This window comes from Ostrea edulis, chromosome 4 (genome assembly GCF_947568905.1).
Source record: "Ostrea edulis chromosome 4, xbOstEdul1.1, whole genome shotgun sequence".
Classification (NCBI taxonomy): domain Eukaryota; kingdom Metazoa; phylum Mollusca; class Bivalvia; order Ostreida; family Ostreidae; genus Ostrea; species Ostrea edulis.
The window spans coordinates 44,196,132-44,216,817 of NC_079167.1; the positions used below are offsets into that span (position 1 = coordinate 44,196,132).

The 20,686-nt window shown below is 34.7% G+C and overlaps 1 protein-coding gene across 1 annotated transcript; it reads right to left on the minus strand.

The window, feature by feature from the left end:
* Positions 1 to 1,091: 1,091 nt before the first annotated feature.
* LOC125669791 (5-phosphohydroxy-L-lysine phospho-lyase-like) lies at positions 1,092 to 20,561 on the minus strand. The gene is made up of 11 exons (XM_048904568.2): positions 20,410 to 20,561; positions 18,100 to 18,218; positions 16,783 to 16,942; positions 11,878 to 11,952; positions 8,828 to 8,927; positions 8,230 to 8,438; positions 5,615 to 5,709; positions 4,587 to 4,711; positions 3,751 to 3,905; positions 3,518 to 3,607; positions 1,092 to 2,884 (listed from the first exon to the last, which is right to left on the minus strand). The coding sequence occupies exons 1-11, from the start codon at positions 20,463 to 20,465 to the stop codon at positions 2,620 to 2,622; spliced, it is 1,449 nt and encodes a 482-aa protein (XP_048760525.2). The 5' UTR covers positions 20,466 to 20,561; the 3' UTR covers positions 1,092 to 2,619.
* Between the last annotated feature and the right edge of the window lie 125 nt (positions 20,562 to 20,686).

Below are 20,686 nucleotides of genomic sequence, written 5' to 3' on the forward strand. Positions count from 1 at the left end.
ATATCTTTAATTATTTGAATTTCATATCACGTGTGCAACAATTCAATTAAATAATTAATAATGTATTCAATTCTTAATTATTGAGCACATTAATTGAATTTGTGATAGCATTATTTACTCGGGTGATGATGTTCGCTATGATTGAATTGTTTCTCTCTTCAAATGAATGGATGATATCAAGAATTGATGTACACTAGAAATAGAGGAGGGCATTTATTCAATTAATGCATGCATCATTTTAATTAATGCCTGCAATAATTAAATTGTTGCTCTCTTCAATTGAATTAATAATATCATATTGTGTGTTGTAACATGTATTAGATTATAAAGAGAACTCCTACGTTGTACGAACTTGCTCCTGATCCTTTTGTATATATTATATACAATACAATACGTTCAAATCACTTATTCAATTGATGCACTCATAATTCTACAAGAGAGACCAACTATCTTCATTTCAACATCTCCACATTTGAATTAATGATCTCTTTTATGGGATTGTTGCTTTCTTTTATAAAAGATTCATTCCTCATATAAAATTGTAAATAATCAAAAATATCTTCAGTTGAATCAAAGAGATCATCAAATCATAATGAGCTCCTATGAAATTTTTGCAGAATATAATTTCACTACATTGATGCACGCATTAATGAGAGCAATAATTGAATTGATGTGCGCACCAAATCAATTATTTTTCTCATCAAATGAATTAATGCGTGCATCAATTCAATTGATGCCCGCAGTAATTCAATTAATGTGCGCTATAATTGAATTGTTGGCACATAAATTCAATTCTGGAGAGCAATAATTGAGTAATTAAAGAAATTAATCTTCAATTATTTGAGTTGATGTTAATTTGGTGCTCCATTTTTTCAGTTGTAGCTGCAAACTGGTGCGAATTAAAACCCCCAAAAATTGCAAACTTTTAAATTCGTTCACAGGAACAGCGCTGTCTACATACAGTGTGGCGAGACTAAAAGACTGAAAACTACAATAGTCTCGACTTTTAAAGAACATGAATACGGCAAATAAATACTAATATTGTCATTTCAAGTTCATCTACTTTCATAAAAAAAATGATTAACTGTGAGTCAACGGCAAGATTTTATTTCTAAATAACCTTATCAATCACCTGTAAAGCTCCGTAATACTGCAAACTCAAACATAATATGTCAGTCTAATGACATAACAATTACAGGCACGTAGGAAACCGAAAAATCTGGAATACTACACATTTAAACATAATACGTCCGTCTAACGACATAACATTTACAGTCACGTAGGAAACAGATTCAGTCAGGGACATATTTCTTAGTCATCTTTACATAACCTTCAACAGATTTAAATCGTAGACATATTTGAACTGTCCGTTTCAAAACATACCCTAGACATATCTGAAGCGACTTGGACAAATTTACATACACTTGAGATATTTGATAAAATCTAAAACTTACCCCTAGACAAATTTTGACAGGTGTACTATGTATTTTTATTTTAATCTGAAGAGTGGGAACGCACCCCTACCCCACATTCCTACGGGCCTGATTTCTTTAGAAGTTGACCAAATGGTCTAATCATCCTGGGCATAGAATAAAAAATTGTAACATAGAATAATTAACTCATACTAAAACAGTATCTTAGAGTTAGAATAAGTAATTCATACTAAAAATTGTATCTTAGAATAAGTAATTCATACTAAAAATTGTATCATAGAATAAGTAATTCATACTAAAAATTATATCATAGAATAAGTAATTCATACTAAAAATTGTATCTTAGAATAAGTAATTCATACTAAAAATTGTATCTTAGAATAAGTAATTCATACTAAAAATTGTATCTTAGAATAATTAACTCATACTAAAATAGTATCTTAGTTAGAATAAGTAATTCATACTAAAAACAGTATCTTGGATTAAGTAATTCATTCTAAAAATAGTAACATAGAATAAGTAATTTATTCTAAAAATAGTAACATAGAATAAGTAATTCATACTAAAAACAGTATCTTTCCCTTGTATCAACTTCTTCATCAATGATCAAATTTTATCAACTATTTGTACAGACTACAAGTAATAAACTACCTACATGTAACATTTGCATTTCAACAATGAACTCTCAGGATCAAAGCATGCAGGTTTCATGCAGGATTTAGGGAGCATACATCTGTGTATTTCAGTCATTTACAATAAGTTAATGGCCCAAACACAGACGCCTTGAAAACCACACTTGAAAGATGAAAAACTGGCGATTATAAATGCTGTACAGTGGTTTGTATCTATTGTTTACACAATCAAATGGACACATGATTGAAAATATATCGATGTTTAGAACCCTGGAGTCTTGTGTAAAACTGAATTACAATTCAGTTATGATATGCATTTAAAGCAATATTTAACATTTCACTCGTGCATTGGAGCAAGTTGCATTGCAGCAAGGTATCACCAAGAATATATAATTATAAAATTCATGGTTATCAAAGTTCTTCACACCTTTATAAAAGGCAATAGACCTTCATTATCCATGTTAACTACATACAGCTCAGTGCCGACGTTAACCTTCACCCGGTCCAGTCTGATCACACACTAACTAGGTCACCCGGTCCAGTCTCACCAGACACTAGGACACCAGAGTGGCACGGCCCCAGTTGTTGGCTGACTGGTTCTGATTGACGTCCATCGTGCTGGATGATTTCTCCACGTTCTCGATGATGTCCTTTAGTACACACTTAATCTCGTTGTTCTGGAGGTCCGTCAGGATCTCGCTAAGTTTCAAGCAAAACCTGTCTACATTTTCCTGACTGAAACACATGGGGGGCTTGGTTTTCAGCACGTTGTTGTAAGGCCCATCGGAACTGATCAGAATCCGGGCCTCCTCTTTCATTCTGGAAAGAGAAAAAAACACTAGATTTTTTTTCAGTTAATGTTATTTGAGTTCTCTCCCTTAGGTCACAATAAAAGGTATTTAAACTTGGAAGTACAGATCCAACATTTTAGATTAGTCTTTGTGTAAATGACAAACAGTGTAGATTTATTTGATAAATTGATAAACAGTTCCATTGGATTAATGACAAAATTTCCTCTAAATGAACAAAGCTGATCAACATGCCATAATCCTTAGTGTCAACTGATATGCAGTTTAAATATGAGCAACACTTCCATTTAATTAAACCCCAAAATCCCCTGCAAATTTTTACACATGAATAAAACTGATAATCCACACCTATAAAATACCCTGTTGTTAATGACGTGCTGATATTTTATTTACTGGTCAACACTTCTATTGGATCATTCATAAAATTCCCAGGAAAATGTACCCCTCTATATCAGTTGATATCCTGCACCGTGCAATTCACAAATATTTATTATCCTTTATCTCTAAGAGGGTTTTAAGTGACATCCTAGTTGACTTGTTAGATACTAAAGCTTTTGAGAGATGAGGGTTTAGCATGAAGTGGCGGTTAAGTTTGCTGTGTTATCTGTGTGGGGTGTTTTTGCTGCAGTGATTTCACACACACCTTCTGACCACGGTCTGGGCCTCCTGAGTCGCTGGTTCCCGGGTTTCGCGATCCTTAACGAGGTCAATCCCCACAAACAAACCACGACCCCTGAAACAGGGTCAACAATGATACATGTACTTCTAAATGATCCAACAAGAGACGTCAATATGTTATATAATATTACAATACCAGTAAATACTTTCATGAAATGAAATTTTAAAGTAAATTACACAATAAGAACTGTCTGCTACCTGACATCTCCAATAATGGGGAATTTCTGCTTCAGCTCCGTCACTTTGTTGATCCAGTAGTTGCCCACTTTCTGGGCATGATCTTGGAGTTTCTCTTCCTCCATTACATGAAGCACCGCAAGAGCCACCGCGCAGGAGACTGGGTTACCGCCGTACTGAAATAGACAATGTTAATGCAGTTACCATGGTTACTGAAATAGACCAGAGGCCTGTTCAGCAGAGCGGGCGCACGCGAGTGCTCGCCTCTTAGCACCAAAGAATTATATTGGAAATGTTTGCAGGTGCCCACTCTGCTGAACAGGTCTATGGTTGACAGGGTTACCATGGTTATGTAAATAAATAATGTCGATAGTGTCACCATATTGAAAAATATCTGAGATGATAAACCCCTATGATGTATCAAAATAGATATTTCTATTCCCAAAGCACGATTAAATCACAAAAGAAACAAAATAACAGAATTCATGCTTTACTGCTTTCATATCCTTCAAAACTGCTTTTAAAATAAATTTAGTAGACCGTATCAACAGTGATATGTATAGATAGATAAATATAGTAGACCGTATCAACAGTGATATGTATAGATAAATAAATATAGTAGACCGTATCAACAGTGATATGTATAGATAAATAAATATAGTAGACCGTATCAACAGTGATATGTATTGATAGATAAATATAGTAGACCGTATCAACAGTGATATGTATAGATAAATAAATATAGTAGACCGTATCAACAGTGATATGTATAGATAAATAAATATAGTAGACCGTATCAACAGTGATATGTATAGATAACAAAGAGAGGGTCTGAGGAGACATTTGTTGGTACTTACTGTGTTAAAGTACTGCATTCCCGAAGCCTTGAACTTGTCTGATATTTCCTGGGTCGTTACCACGGCAGCCACGGGGTGACCATTTCCCATTGGTTTACCCATGGTGACAATGTCAGGTTCCACACCTAAGAAAGAGAGTTCCAGGGTTAGTGTACTTTATGTGATGTGACTGGACTCTACCTCATCAATATACAAACAAATGCACAATTCTTTACATTATTGAACATCACATGCATACATGCATGTATACTGCAGATTTCGCGAGAAGCATCACTCGCAAAATAAAATTATTCGCTTTTATTTTTAGATTGCTGAAATACATGTAAAAGCTCTTGATCAACAGACCACTCATGAATTCATGTTCTCGCAATGTGATGTATACGAGTCATTTCACGATATTAATTAAGTACCCGTGTAAAATCTGAAATCTACAGTATACAATGAAATTTACGACCTGGCCCCAGGATCATGTAACAAACTCAGACTTAAGTCAAAATTTCAATCACATGTAAAACATTCATTACTTTTGAAATGAAACTCTTAATTTGCATACACCAGAAATTCAATGAAACAATATTGAATAGCAATTTTATTTTGGAATGATCGACTTCTCAATCATTTCATCACAATATTCAAATTTTGACTTAAGCTTAAGATGTTTCATGATCCTGGGGCCTGGTCCTTTTGATGTTTTCGACCCGGTCCATTAAATTTTTGCCCATTTTATCCATATCCTCAAATTCCGCAAATTGAAATGTACTCATTAAACACTGAAATGTACTCATTAAACACTGAAATACACTCATTAAACACTGAGGATATCTTGATATTTCATTGTGTTTGATGAGTGAAAATAATTACCATGAATACAGTACCGGGTATTTCAAAATCACTTTCACTATGAAAAGTTGCAGCATAGACTTGGACTTGAAACTAAGACCCTCATCACATAAACCATGTGAGAGCTGTACCAATTCAACTACTAGTCTGAAGTACCTACTAATCACAGTCACACGAAAGATGCCTACCTTCGGGCTGGAAGGCCCAGAAGTGTGAGCCCACCCGGCCAAAGCCCACCTGGACCTCATCAGCGATACACACACCTCCCGCATCCTGGACATACCTGTAGACAATAAACAACAACTGTGTATCTGTGGATGATAGAAGAACCTAACAAGCACATTCAAGGTACTTCCTCACGTCATAGGGCCAGGATTGTTTTTAATATTTAGGTTTATAAGAATAAAAATAATGAAGTTCCATAGGAGGAGAAAATAGAATAAAGTTAGAAAATAAATAACTTTTTTGAAAAACTTTCTCTTTGTCCATTGCCACTGGAGTTTGACATTCTAATAATGGATTCTGTTTTACAAAATTTAGAATGCAATTTCCTGATGTCCACAGACAGACACACTACACCCTTAAAAAAACGACTTAAGGATGTACTCTACATCGTCATAATGGCTGACTTCCTTTTAAAACATGGATGAAAATATAAGTATCAGCAATATTTGTCTATTCATTTCAAATATCATCACCTAGCTTAGTAGCTCAGTAGGTTAGCACGCCGACTACTGAACTTAACATTGTGTGTTCGAGTCCAGCAGGAATTTTAAATTTTTTTTCATATTGCTTTCTACTAAAACTATTTTTTGACTAAATAAAGTAAATCTGAAAGTTTTCAATTTCAAAATATTGTTGTACATATCCGTCACTTTTCATCCATATCAAATTTCTCTAGCATACCTCCTTAAGATTCGAGGCATGCAGTGTACAGGGGCCCTCCCTATCAAAGCTGTATAAAGATACAAACTTGGTCAATGAGGACACATTTTGGAACACATTAATTTTGTGGTGTCGTATTACATGTCCCTGATACACCGACAAATAATCAGTTACCACTGATGTACACTGTGAAATCTGTGACCGAATAAGGCACTTTTTCTACACAATTTAGATAATGCTATAGTTTATTAGGTCATTAACTGACACAATTTAGAGCAATAATTTACGTGACTAATTAATTTGACAAGTAAAGGGCTTCCAGGTGAAGCATGACTCTGTATAAAAAATAATAATTGATTGCCTCTGTACGGAGAATTCACGCTTTGGTTGTCCAGAGATTTAGGTTAACTTTCACTAACTTTTTTCTTTAAAATTCTTCATTAATGAAAAGTCTCCTCTTATTACATTGATACATTAGTCTCCTCTGATTACATTGATACATTAGTCTCCTCTGATTACATTGATACATTAGTCTCCTCTCATTACATTGATACATTAGTCTCCTCTGATTACATTGATACATTAGTCTCCTCTGATTCCACTGATACATTAGTCTCCTCTGATTACATTGATACATTAGTCTCCTCTGATTACATTGATACATTAGTCTCCTCTGATTACATTGATACATTCGTCTCCTCTGATTCCACTGATACATTAGTCTCCTCTGATTACATTGATACATTAGTCTCCTCTGATTACATTGATACATTAGTCTCCTCTGATTACATTGATACATTCGTCTCCTCTGATTACATTGATACATTCGTCTCCTCTGATTCCACTGATACATTAGTCTCCTCTGATTACATTGATACATTAGTCTCCTCTAATTACATTGATACATTAGTCTCCTCTGATTACATTGATACATTAGTCTCCTCTGATTACATTGATACATTAGTCTCCTCTGATTACATTGATACATTAGTCTCCTCTAATTACATTGATACATTAGTCTCCTCTCATTACATTGATACATTAGTCTCCTCTCATTACATTGATACATTAGTCTCCTCTCATTACATTGATACATTCAACATCGGAATTGTTAGAATCACCCCCTGCAAAACTCGTTATTATACTAGAGCTCAGCATGAAGGCTTTGTTTAGGAAGCTACATCCAGTTACATGACCCCAATCAGTGCCACTACAGCGTATTAAATAATACTTATCTCAGTTTGATTTATAGCACACTGCAGACATATCTGAGATGTTAAGTAACTTTGCAGACTTTATCCATTACTCTTATAAATGATTGTTTGAGGTGTTGACTTGCTTATAAATGTACTTTTGTGTGAGGTTCTGACTTACTTGTACTTTTGTTTGAGGTTCTGGCTAACTTGTACTTTTGTTTGAGGTTCTGACTTACTTGTACACCTGCTTGAGGTCATCACTTATTTGTACATGTATTTGAGGTACTTACTTGTACACCTGCTTGAGGTAATCACTTATTTGTACATGTATTTGAGGTACTTACTTGTACACCTGCTTGAGGTAATCACTTATTTGTACATGTATTTGAGGTACTTACTTGTACACTTGCTTGAGGTCATCACTAATTTGTACATGTATTTGAGGTACTTACTTGTACACCTGCTTGAGGTAATCACTTATTTGTACATGTATTTGAGGTTCTTACTTGTACACCTGCTTGAGGTCATCACTTATTTGTACATGTATTTGAGGTACTTACTTGTACACTTGCTTGTGGTCATCACTTATTTGTACATGTATTTGAGGTACTTACTTGTACACCTGCTTCAGGTCATCACTTATTTGTACATGTATTTGAGGTACTTACTTGTACACTTGCTTGAGGTCATCACTAATTTGTACATGTATTTGAGGTACTTACTTGTACACTTGCTTGAGGTAGCCCTCAGGCATTATGATTTGTCCCCCACAGCTCTGCATGGACTCTGCAATGTAAAAGCACACTTTCTTCCCCTGCTCCTGGACTCTGTTAATTACGTCCTTGACCTCGTCCGCATATTTCTGACTGACCTCTGTTGGGGAGTACTGGTCATCACGATATTTACCTCTGTAAGAATCAGGGCAAGGCACCTGCAGATAAATTGTTTGAATAAATGTATTACAATGCACATGATGTCTGTTAGGAAAAATACGGAACTTTCCAAATCAAGGTACTTATTAATTTAAATTTTAGAATTCATTCAATTTAGATCTTGACATTTTTCAATAATATCTACATCAAATATATATACATGTACTGCAAAACATCAGACTTTAAACCCAACAAAAAACAATCCACATCATCTAAGCCTCTAATCAATATACCCAGTATATGACCCCCCCCCCCTTCCCCGCCCACCCCCCACCAACAACAACAAAACTTTTGTGCCTTTATTACTGAGGATTCATAAAATTCAAGGTACATTTTAAAACCAATTGATATTCATTTTCAATCCCCAACCTCAGGTCACGATACATACCACATGGACGTGTTCGGGTTGTACGTGAGAGCCGTCAACGTTTGTCCGCAGTTTGTACGGACTGATGTCCATCACCGAGCTCACATGACCATGGTACGCACTGCAAAAACCCAACACAAGCAGAATGATGCAACCTTGTTAAAATTCATTTTGCCAAGTCTAAAAACAATACTAGCATTTTCTAAAACAAATGTTACACAATTTATCTAATTCCAAAACAACAACTCAAAATGCAATACAAGAGTTGTATGACATTTTATAGTTCTATACATTACAAGAGTTGTATGACATTTTATAGTTCTATACATTACTCTTTTCCAGAACATCTACCTCACAGTATAGTTCCATCAATTTTTGTTGCATTTGTTTCAATCATTTCACCACAGATTGTAGAATTTCCAATTCTTTATTCATGTGTGAATGTGTTAGATGATTGCTTGGCACAGAGTTATAAAATGAATGCAAATTTCATTACACTTTTTGATTTTTGTAATTCAAGTCAAAACATTGCAGTGAACTGATGAACAAAATGAACATTCCAGAGTGAGTTTGTTATACATGTATATCAAGAATTTGTAAAATATTAAACATTTCATGGGATAGATTATAATGAAATAGTTCAAGAAATGAAATTGCAATCTTAATCAATTATTGAAAACATGTCATTTGATAATGAAATATTTTGTATGAAATAAATAGGAAAAACAAATCTGTATAAAATATATATGAAAAACAAATTTGTCCGAATAATTTTTACATTATTCTGTATATGCTGACAATCAGGAAAAATGTTTTAATTAGTCTTTGTTTTAATTAGTCTTTGATCAAGATTCCACCAAGAAACGTTTTTCTTTCAATAAAAATTTTTTGCTCCAAGTGAATAATTGTTACATAATATAATAATTAATTTCACAAAAGTACGTAGGAAATTGTTCTCTATAAATTCATTAGCTTGTCAAGAGGGTCAAAGGGTCCTTGTAAAACATCACCACATCAAGTAAGTAGGTCAAACATAATAAATAACAATTACATTCTGTGACATCACTGACATATTTAACACAGAGTACAGCCATTAATCCCCGTCAGCTGAGATCTGATAGATACCACCAGTTTTTTTCATTTCTACTGCTTTCTTTTAAACAAAATTTACTGGTGTGCGTTCCTCTGCAGCCGGACGAGTGACAGTATTAGGGGAGCCCTATTTGTCAGGTGCCTACTTTGTGTTGACATAATGTCTTTTTTTGGACCCGATATCATGATAATTTATAACTTTAGTCTTCTACTTTTTCATTCCTCTATTAAAGGAAGTTTTCTTTACCAATCTAAAGACACAAATTCAGATTTTGCTTAATACTTTTGAAAAATATGCATTTCTCTCTCTCTCTCTCTCTCTCTCTCTCTCTCTCTCTCTCTCAACAATTGAATCAATGTTATAAGTGATTTTTTTTGTTTTCATATTAGGCTTAATTACGAAAGACAAATCAATATTTCAGAAGAAAAACTCCGGTCCACCAGCATTAACAAATCTTGCTGAATAGAAGCCAGATGTGAATGCCCTTTATTTCTGAGGAACATGAACTCTACAGAAAACATATTGTCCAACTTTAGTAATGTATGTAACTGTGGGTAAACCTAGCTTTCTCTGTGTCCTGTAATTCAAAGTTTGAACTCGGCTTCCAAAACAGTAAAGCCTCAAGCAGTGGGTACACATTTGGAGATCTTAATCAGGGTAAATCAGCACCAAATTTAATAGAGTGCTGTGTTTACATATATGTTTACTTACTCCAAAAGCTAGTCAGTGAACCTGGTGAATAAAACACAGCTTAAAAGTCCTTATCTCAGAAAAAAAAAAAAGATAGCTGATTTAACTTGAGACATTGATACACCCTTAATCAATTAAACAGCTTATATACACTGTGCAATGCAATTCAATAATCATTATGCACATGGCAGAGTTTGTAAACAATTGATCTTTCATGTTGTATACATTTAAAACTTGAGCTCTTCTTTACTCTCTGGGGTCAGATGTACCGGGATTATGGGATCAGTGTGAGTATATTTATTCAGCCGTATGAAATTTCTTCATTTAGATCATGAATAATTATTGATCATTACAAGTTCTCAGGCTGGCATAAGATGATTTATTAAGTACAGAAGAGCACGGTCTATAATGAATTCCGTTTCAATGAAATTCCCAGTAATCAAAAAAACTGGCACTGCAAAGCAAAGCAGAGCTATCCCCTCGAAATGCATACTGTTGAAAGTGAGTTTGACCTTTGACCTATGACTTTTGAACCCAAAATGTACACAATACAGACTGAATCTTGTCCTGTAAATCCTAAGGAGGAATAACACACCAGAGAAATCTGATATAGATGGAAAGTGGAGGATATATAAAAGAGTATTATGAAATTGAAAAGTTTCAAAGTTACCTTATTTAGCTAAAAAAAAATGCAGTTTTAGAAGAAATTGACTGAGCTATCGAGCTATGTAGATTTACCCCTGCTGGACTCGAACCAGCAATCTACAGATTAGCTGTCAACATGTAAACCTACCAAGTTACCTGGCTAGGCAATTAGATTTAAAAGGAATATACACGTATGCTGATATTTATATTTTCATTCAAGTTTCAAAAGAAAGTCAGCCATTATGACAATGTGTTAATCCTCCTTAATACGGTGTCCACAACATTATGCCGAAATCTCCCGCTGACACACAAGTTGTTCAAACAAGAGCATGTATGTTTATTTTAATCAACTATATTGTGTAACAGGAAGGGAGAAAATGTAACGAACCAGACTGGAATTCAAACCTGGGGCCCTAAATCAGGTGCTCTACCAACTGACCTATCTGGCCACCGGCAATCTAACCCGGCTGACCGCCAAAGTTATCAGGGAACAAAAAACCAACTCCCATGGAAAGACTGAATACCATTATAATCCTATGACCACCTCAATGACCTCTAGTACTTTGACCATCCTGTGAACACCACATTATATTGACTGCCCTGTGACCACCACATTATATTGACTGAGAGTAAACAGACTTACTGGTCCAGTGTGATCATCTCCGTGCCGCGGGTGTAGTGGCGAGCAAGACGGATGGCTAGGTCATTGGCCTCAGACCTAAACAATAAACAAAAACAATAAATAATCAACAAACAAAACAATCAATAAACAAAACAATCAACAAACAAAAACAATCAACAAACAAAACAATCAACAATCAATAAACAAAACAATCAACAATAAACAAACAAAACAATAAACAGATTACAACTGTAATAGCAGTGTTTTATTTTATTTTCAAATTACTTCAGCTGGTCTAGATTCACCATTATAAATAAAACTGTCTTTAAAGTACTAGGGAACAATCATGAGCTTAATACATTCTTAGAACTTTTTTTCATTCAGGAAATTAAAACCATATAGATTTGTTTTTGATTATTTTCAGTTTTATTTCTATTTGTTTATTTATTTATTTTGTTTTATTTTCAGTTTTAAATATGTAAATAGCGTACATGTATGTATACAACATACCTTCATATACTATTTTATATTGTATCTGTATAATACTGCTGTCTGTATATATGTTTTCAGGACCACAATGTAAACTAGTTTTAAACTAATTGTGCTATCCTGTTTAAATAAAGGACATTATTATTATTATTACATTGACTGGTGGGGTGACCCACTTTGATTTCTGCATCCACCCCAAAAAATTCTCAGGAAATAGGAAATAGGAAACTTTAAAAATCTGCCCTGTATGTGGCTGTAGTTTCTAAAAGAGTTACATTAAAATACACTCAAGTTTGAATATATTCCAGTAAATATAAATCTAATGCTTTTAGTTTTAAAAACTTGAAAGCATGACGTGCTTATGCCTATTCTTTCCCACAAGGACCATGGGCATCATCAATACAGTAAAACACAGTTATAGCTAACCTCCACGGCCAGTGAAAAACAGTTTATTATAACCAAACTTCATTATACAGTCCGAATGATCATTTCAGTTTGAACTTCTAATATCTGTCTATTAATACGAAGTTAATGTCTACAGAAATAGTTATAACTCTAATTTTTACAAGTGACAATGACCTTGTCAGTTCAAGGTCAGAACATACTATTTGGTCATAAAGCAATGTTTCTGTTAAGTACTCAGTATGACTTTCTAAACTGTCTATTTTCTCTTCAATACAAATTTACTTGTGACTTTGACCTTGGTCAGATGTCCTTATTAAAGTTGGTTCAAGTCCAAGACAAAATTTCTGCTCATAAGCAAATTTTGAAACAAGCTACTCATGTTTTTCTGTGACAAAGCTATCATTTGAACAAAATCACCTAACTTTTTACCAGTGACAAATTACCTCATTTCTGATAGGGTCATAACACATTGCTTGTCATCAGCAACTTTTGCGCTTGGTATGAGCTTCTAATACCATATAGCGGGATTTTTCTGCAGGCATAAAATGCAGCTATTACAGGAGCATGAGCGCTTATTAGGGTGAATACAATGTCTGTAGCAGTCAGATAACTTAAAGGACACATCTCGTGTTTTCAAAATATACAGAATTATATGCATTTTTTCTTCCTTATGCTTATAGAAATTAATTGTAATAGTTCATTCGCTGAAGTATTGCGATAATAAGCCAGAATACGGACTTAAATCTAAGCCCCGATTTCAAAAAGCCTAGTTAATTATATACGTAGTCACGTGGTACAGTGACGTCATATGCGACCTTCGTCGATCAACTTGTTGTAAAAGTAGTGGGAGTCAAGTCAACTCGTACCCTGACCGACTCGTACCCAGGTCAACTCGTACCCAATAGGTCAACTCGTACCCAAAAGGTAAAAGTCCCAAGAATCTGGTTACGAGTTGACTCCTCCTCTTCAATTGATGACAACTCGTACCTAAGCGATATGTCACTTATATGCGCATACATATATTGCATTATGGGCAGATTCTTGGGTACGAGATGACTTTTGCCTTTTGGGTACGAGTTGACCTATGAGGTACGAGTTGACCTGGGTACGAGTCGGTCAGGGTACGAGTTGACTAGAAATCAAAGTAGTGTTAAATATTTTTAAAAACTCGGGTTTTAAAGGACACATCGCATGTTTTTAAACTTTTTATTTTTTTCAGCAAAATTAATTCATTTCATGCCTAAAACTACTTTACGTGTGTTTTGAATGAAACAGTTTGCGTAGTTTTCGAGTTTGAAAGCGATGAAATTCAAATCTTGCGATATGCATATTTTCTTCGATATTTTACGCGCCATTATCTGTGACGTCATATGCGACCTCGAGCGAGACGATTTGAAAACAGTTGTTAGCCATTTCATAAACAGATTAGATTTAATTGACAAACAAACAATTATCACATTAACGGCTTGTAAATAACACTGCATTAGGGTGTTTTGTGCCGTTTAAGGGTGTACTTGCTGTCAGTAGAGAGGATTTGGACTGTGTTTTCTTCAATTTTCGAAGGAAGGTATGAGTGACAAGACGTGAATATTTTTTGTCGGCACAACGATTTTGCTATTAAAAAGCCCAAAGCCCAGTAGAATTGGTCCCTGTACTTTTTCAAACAAGCACTTGGACAAAGACAGAGATAAACTGTGAGAAAATGGTTCTATCGAAGCTACGCACTGTTACATATAGGCCTACGGCATATGCTTTCCGTTCTGCTCTCAAATTCAATACACACTCGCACCAACTGACCTTCACCTTGTAACAACATATAGGCAGAACTTTGCTAGCCGTGTCTACCAACTGGTAGTTTAAAAAAAGAAATTTAAATATAAAAGATAATTGAACTTTCAATTATAAATAATAAAATATGATATTTCCCAACTTTGAATTGAATTATAATGCTTTCATTTTTTTAAAGGAACGCGTGTACGTGTTTACAACAACAGCATGCCGCGCTTCCACTTCCTAAGTAACAACATGTAGATAAAAAATAGTAATGATTAATAAAATTTCTTGAATAAATAATTTAAAAGTATTGTGATTTTCACAATAAGTTTGATCATTTTTATTATTTTTTTCCGAAATGCACCCGTGACAGTAGTCCTAGCTAGTTGCCAATGATACGTAATCGTATCATAATTTAGGCCTATCTAACTTCTCCAAAAATAAATTTAATAATAATTGCACTGTTTATTTTAGAAAAGCAACAACTCTAATTACAGTTGTGTACAGAAATGATATTACCAAATAGTGTTTAGACAGTGATCCCATGTAAACATCATTTACTCGCAAAATGCAGATTTCATACCCGCTTTCCTCGCTACATTTGGGTCGTTATTTGTATGCACTGGTGGCTAAAAGATATAAGACTCAGGAAATTTGTCAACATCGAAATAAATGTTATCCATGATAAATAAATTAGGCCCCCTAAAACCCGAGTTTTTAAACATATCTAACAATACTTTTACAACAAGTTGATCGACGAAGGTCGCATATGACGTCACTGTACCACGTGACTACCTATCTAATTAACTAGGCTTTTTGAAATCAGGGCTTAGATTTAAGTCCGTATTGTGGCTAATTATCGCAATACTTCAGCGAACGAACTATTACAATTAATTTCTATAAGCATAAGGAAGACAAAATACATATAATTCTGTATACTTTGAAAACACGAGATGTGTCCTTTAAGGGCCTAATTTATTTACCATGGGTAACATTTATTTCAATGTTGACAAATTTCCCGAGTCTTATATCTTTTAGAATACAAATAGCGACCAAATGTAGCGAGGAAAACGAGCATGAAATCTGCATAAATTTGCGAGTAAATAATGTTTACATGGGATCATTGTCTAAACACTATTATTTGGTAATGCCATTTCTGTAAACAACTGTAATTAGCGTTGTTGCTTTTCTAAAATAAACAGTGCAATTATTATTAAATTTATTTTTGGAGAAGTTAGATAGACCTAACTAGGCCTACTGTCACAGGTGCATTTCGAGAAAAAAAATAATAATAAAAATGATCAAACTTATTGTGAAAATCACAATATTTTTAAATTATTTTATTCAAGCTATTTTATTAATCATTATTTTTTTGTTATCTACACGTTGTTAATTAGGAAGTGGGAGCGCGGCGTGCTGTTGTTGTAGGCCTAAACACGTACGCGTTCCTTAAAAAAACTGAAATCATTATAATTCAATTCAAAGTTGGGAAATATCATTTTATCATTTATAATTGAAAGTTAAATTATCTTTTATCTTTAAATTTCTTTTTTTTTAAACTACCAGTTGGTAGACACTGCTAGCGAAGTTCTGCCTATATGTTGTTACAAGGTGAAGGTCAGTTGGTGTAAGTGTGTATTGAATTTGAGAGCAGAACGGAAAGCATATGCAGTAGGCCTATTTGTAACAGTGGGTAGCTTCGATAAAACCATTTTCTCGCAGTTTATCTATGTCTTTGTCCAAGTGCTTGTTTAAAAAAGTACAGGGACAAATTCTACTGGGTTAAGTCGTTGTGCCGACAAAAAATATTCACGTCTTGTCCCTCATACCTTCCTTCGAAAATTGAAAAAAACACAGTCCAAATCCTCTCTACTGACAGCAAGTACACTCTTAAACGGCACAAAACACCCTAATGCAGTGTTATTTACAAGCAGTTAATGTGATAATTGTTTGTTTGTCAATTAAATTTAATCTGTTTATGAAATGGCTAACAACTGTTTTCAAATCTTCTCGATCGAGGTCGCATATGACGTCACAGATAATGGCGCGTAAAACATCGAAGAAAATATGCATATCGCAAGATTTGAATTTCATCGCTTTCAAACTCGAAAACTACGCAAACTGTTTCATCTAAAACACATGTAAAGTATGAAATGAATTAATTTTGCTGAAAAAATTAAAAAGTTTAAAAACATGCGATGTGTCCTTATTAAGTATAGCACCAATTAGAATATCAGTCCAACGTTATGTTCTATTTACCCAGAATTCACCAGGTAGACCACGGACAGTTTCTCAGGAAGGGTTGATGTAATTTTCTTAGCGAGTAGCACCAGGTTGTCGTGGAGATAGCGACTGTTGGTGTTGAGAGTTCTGATTTGTTTGCAGGCCTCCTCTGCCACATGGGGGTGACAATGACCAACTGTAAATCAAAGTCAGAAATTAATCAAATGTTTGTAACAAAGTCACAAAATACAAGAGCATACTCCGTAATTAAGGTAGCTCACTACACTAAAGCTTATACTCTGTATGACACCACATCACAAGATGGCAATTTAAATGTTTTGTGAAATTATTTGTATCAATCGATTTGTTTGTCTATCTTCGTAGCTCAGTGGTTAAAGTGAACCGCATATTTCGAGTTCAAATCTGCCAGATCCTTTTATTCATATGTGTTGAAATAATTTTTTTGAAAATCATGTTTTTATCCAAAATTGTATATTCTTTTGCTTTTCTGGCATAATTATATACTTATTGTATATCATCATATCTTTTATAATTAAATCAATTCCTACTGATTTGAGAAACTATTTCTGGTTGTAGTGAGCCACCCTAATAAAATGCCAACACTTCATTTACAGGAGTCTTTCTGCCTATAGAATCTGTAAACCTACATATAATTTTAAGAAGTTGTTCAACTTGTTTATGTACTCTACATTAAATATTGGTACATGTCAGTACCTTCCTATCAGAATTTCCAGATAAACTCCTTCAATCTATAAAGGTCAAGGCCCCCTAATCAATTATGTGATAGGAACTGTAATAAGTGTGTCCAATTGTGAGGGAAATGACATGACTCGAGACCCCTCTGCACACCGTCCACTCCAAGACCCCTCTGCACACCGTTCACTCCGAGACCCCTCTGCACACCATTCACTCTGCTGTTAGAGAATAGGCCTAGGCTCTGATAAGGCTCTAGTGATCTCTTAGTACATGTATTTGCATTTTAGCACACAACTACACAGAGCAGCGACAGGGGTGTGTATTTGTCTTGAAGCAGTCGGTGGTTGTGTGGAGGATATGTCATGCTTAAAAGAAGAGGATGGAGAGACTGATGAGGAGAGGAATATGGAGGATGCCCATGGAGTGTTGGGAAAAAATGGAGGGAGAGAGAGAGAGAAAGAGAGAGATATATAACTCTATAATCAGAAAGGTTAAAAATCAATCACAATTCTGAGGGTTTAAACCATCTCCCCAAAACTTCATGCACAAGTCACTCTTAAATACCCCCCCCCTTCCTCCTAAAAACCTTGGATCCACCACTAGTGGTTGTGGTGGGGTGGGTGAGGGTGAACATACCATGGCAGACATTGTTGATACAGTCCAGATAAGAATTCCCATCTTCATCAATCATATACTGCCCATTAGCTGTCACGATCTTCAATGGATCCTCCTTAAAGAACAGCTGGCACGCTTCACTGAATAAAAAAAAAAAGACCACATTTAACAGCACATGTATCACAGGAGTCTGCCCTGGTTGTCAGTCCTAAATTTATAACACAGTTTGCCCTGGTTGTCAGTCCTAAATTTATAACACAGTTTGCCCTGGTTGTCAGTCCTAAATTTATATCACACAGTCTGCCCTGGTTGTCAGTCCTAAATGTATAACACAGAGCCTGTCCTGGTTTACATCAGATTCATTCACTGATCCATTCGTCCAGCTCATTTTTTCCTTCTATCACTCATTCCAACCTTCAATCCCTCATTCATTCCTTCAATCCCTCATTCATTCCTTCTATCACTAATTCCATCCTTCTATCACTCATTCCTTCTTTCAATCACTCATTCATTCCTTCAATCCCTCATTCATTCCTTCTATCACTCATTCCTTCCTTCAATCACTCATTTATTCCTTCTATCACTCATTTATTCCTTCTATCACTCATTCCTTCTTTCAATCACTCATTCCTTCTTTCAATCATTCATTCATTTCTTCAATCACTCATTCCTTCCTTCTATCACACATTCCTTCCTTCCTTCTATTACTCATTCCATCCTTCTGTCACTCATTACTTCCTTCAATCACTCATTCCATCCTTCTATCACTCATTCCTTCTTTCAATCACTCATTCATTCCTTCAATTACTCATTCCTTCCTTCTATCACTCATTCCTTCCTTCAATCACTCATTCATTCCTTCAATCACTCATTCCTTCCTTCCTTCTATCACTCATTCATTCTTTCAATCATTCCTTCAATCACTCATTCCTTCCTTCTATCACTCATTCCTTTCTTCCTTCTATCACTCATTCCTTCCTTCAATCCCTCATCTTTCCCTTCACAGAATATTAATTCCTTTCTCTACCTTCTATGAGGAATTAAAATAAAATCTCACTGCCTGTTTTAATTAGTCAAGATTTCATAATTAATCACGTTTCTTATTTTATAAGCAGCTGACAGGTATGCAGTGCAACATATAATTCATATGCAGTACAAACACAATAGGTCACTATACTGGCCTAAATCTCGGTCGCACCTAGCTATACATCGTAAATAAAATCCAGTTTCAACAGGAACTGCCCAATGCCAAACCACGAACTTAACACACTTTGATAACAATGATCTAAATTCATTCTGCACAGCTCAACTAATTCATAATGTGCAAAGTTCCTTAGAAGAAATGAAAATAATAAAATTAATTCATTAAAATACTTTTTTTGCAATGTGGTTAATTTATAATAGAAGGTAATTACTTTATCATTTTTCTTCAGCATGCTTTATTTAAATTACCTAGATTGGCTTAATAGGCCTAAATCAATTTTTTTTTTAGTTTCCAATCAATGTATTTCTAACAATACGACTTAAATCAGAAATGTTTTTACATTGAGTGTTCATCTAGGGCTGTCAACTTTTTTTTATTTTTTCTATTTATTTATTATCATTTTTTTTTACTCTATTTTTTTTTTTTTTTTTTTTTGCATAAAAATAAAAAAAATCAAGATTATTGTATTCATGCAAAGGTCAAAATGGATCGAAAATGGGAAACAAACACTATTTTAATCACAGTGAATTCTGGGTGTTGATTCTATATAAATTTTAATCTGTATACCCTGAATTTCCTGTTCGAGGGTCGATACGATATATATATTACATCATATCACGCGTGTTGTAACAGACCAGCACCAGTGACTATCCCGTCCAACAATGCAATGCAAGCCCGTATGTTGATACAACGACATTTAATCGTTTAAATAGGATTACAAATTAGAAGCCAAGCAAGACCAGGACTACAAAAATCAATATCAGCTCAACTGTCACAAAATTCTTACATACATGTGTGATAAGGAATGACAAGACGCTTTGTTACGCCATAAAACTGGGCAAACCGCATTTATTTATTTTTATCTAAAGACTTATTTAAGCTAACCAAAAATTACGCAACATATCTTTACATTACGTGCAAAATCAGAGACCTATCTATTTTTGTCATCAGTCGGTCATTATAAAGAATTACTTAGTCTATCGAGTGTTTGACACATACATACAAAGCTCTACAGCATGGCGGCGTGCTGCAGAGCCTGAAGTTCCTAAAGGTCATTTTAGATCTGCAGGTCTCTGGGTGTCGATCGCCGAGACAAATAAAGATGATGATGAAATAAACTGCCTTACCTGATGTGTTTCTTCCTCAGCTGAAGCGTCTCTGTTTTCGTTAACTGCTGTTCCATTTCTCTAGATTCTACACGGAGCACCAAAAATGAAATCAATGCGAAGGACGGAGGATGTCCACGTGGTTTTGTTTTCTTCTCACCAATCACGTGATATGCATTATTCATGAAGTATCTTATGTTTCGGCCAATGAAATCGCTTTCTATTAGGCGACTGGGCGATAAGATAAGCTTTTTTTTTTTTTTTTTTTTTGGTTTTTTTTTTTTTGGTTTTGTTTTTG

Bases quoted from the DNA above. Each gene is read 5' to 3' on its own strand.
- LOC125669791 (XM_048904568.2), bottom strand. From the start codon at position 20,465: ATGGAACAGCAGTTAACGAAAACAGAGACGCTTCAGCTGAGGAAGAAA. The intron at 4,712-5,614 runs GTAGGCATCTTT...TCTCTTTCTTAG, and splicing joins CTGGGCCTTCCAGCCCGAAG to GTGTGGAACCTGACATTGTC. The intron at 3,608-3,750 runs GTAGCAGACAGT...ACCCTGTTTCAG, and splicing joins CCCATTATTGGAGATGTCAG to GGGTCGTGGTTTGTTTGTGG.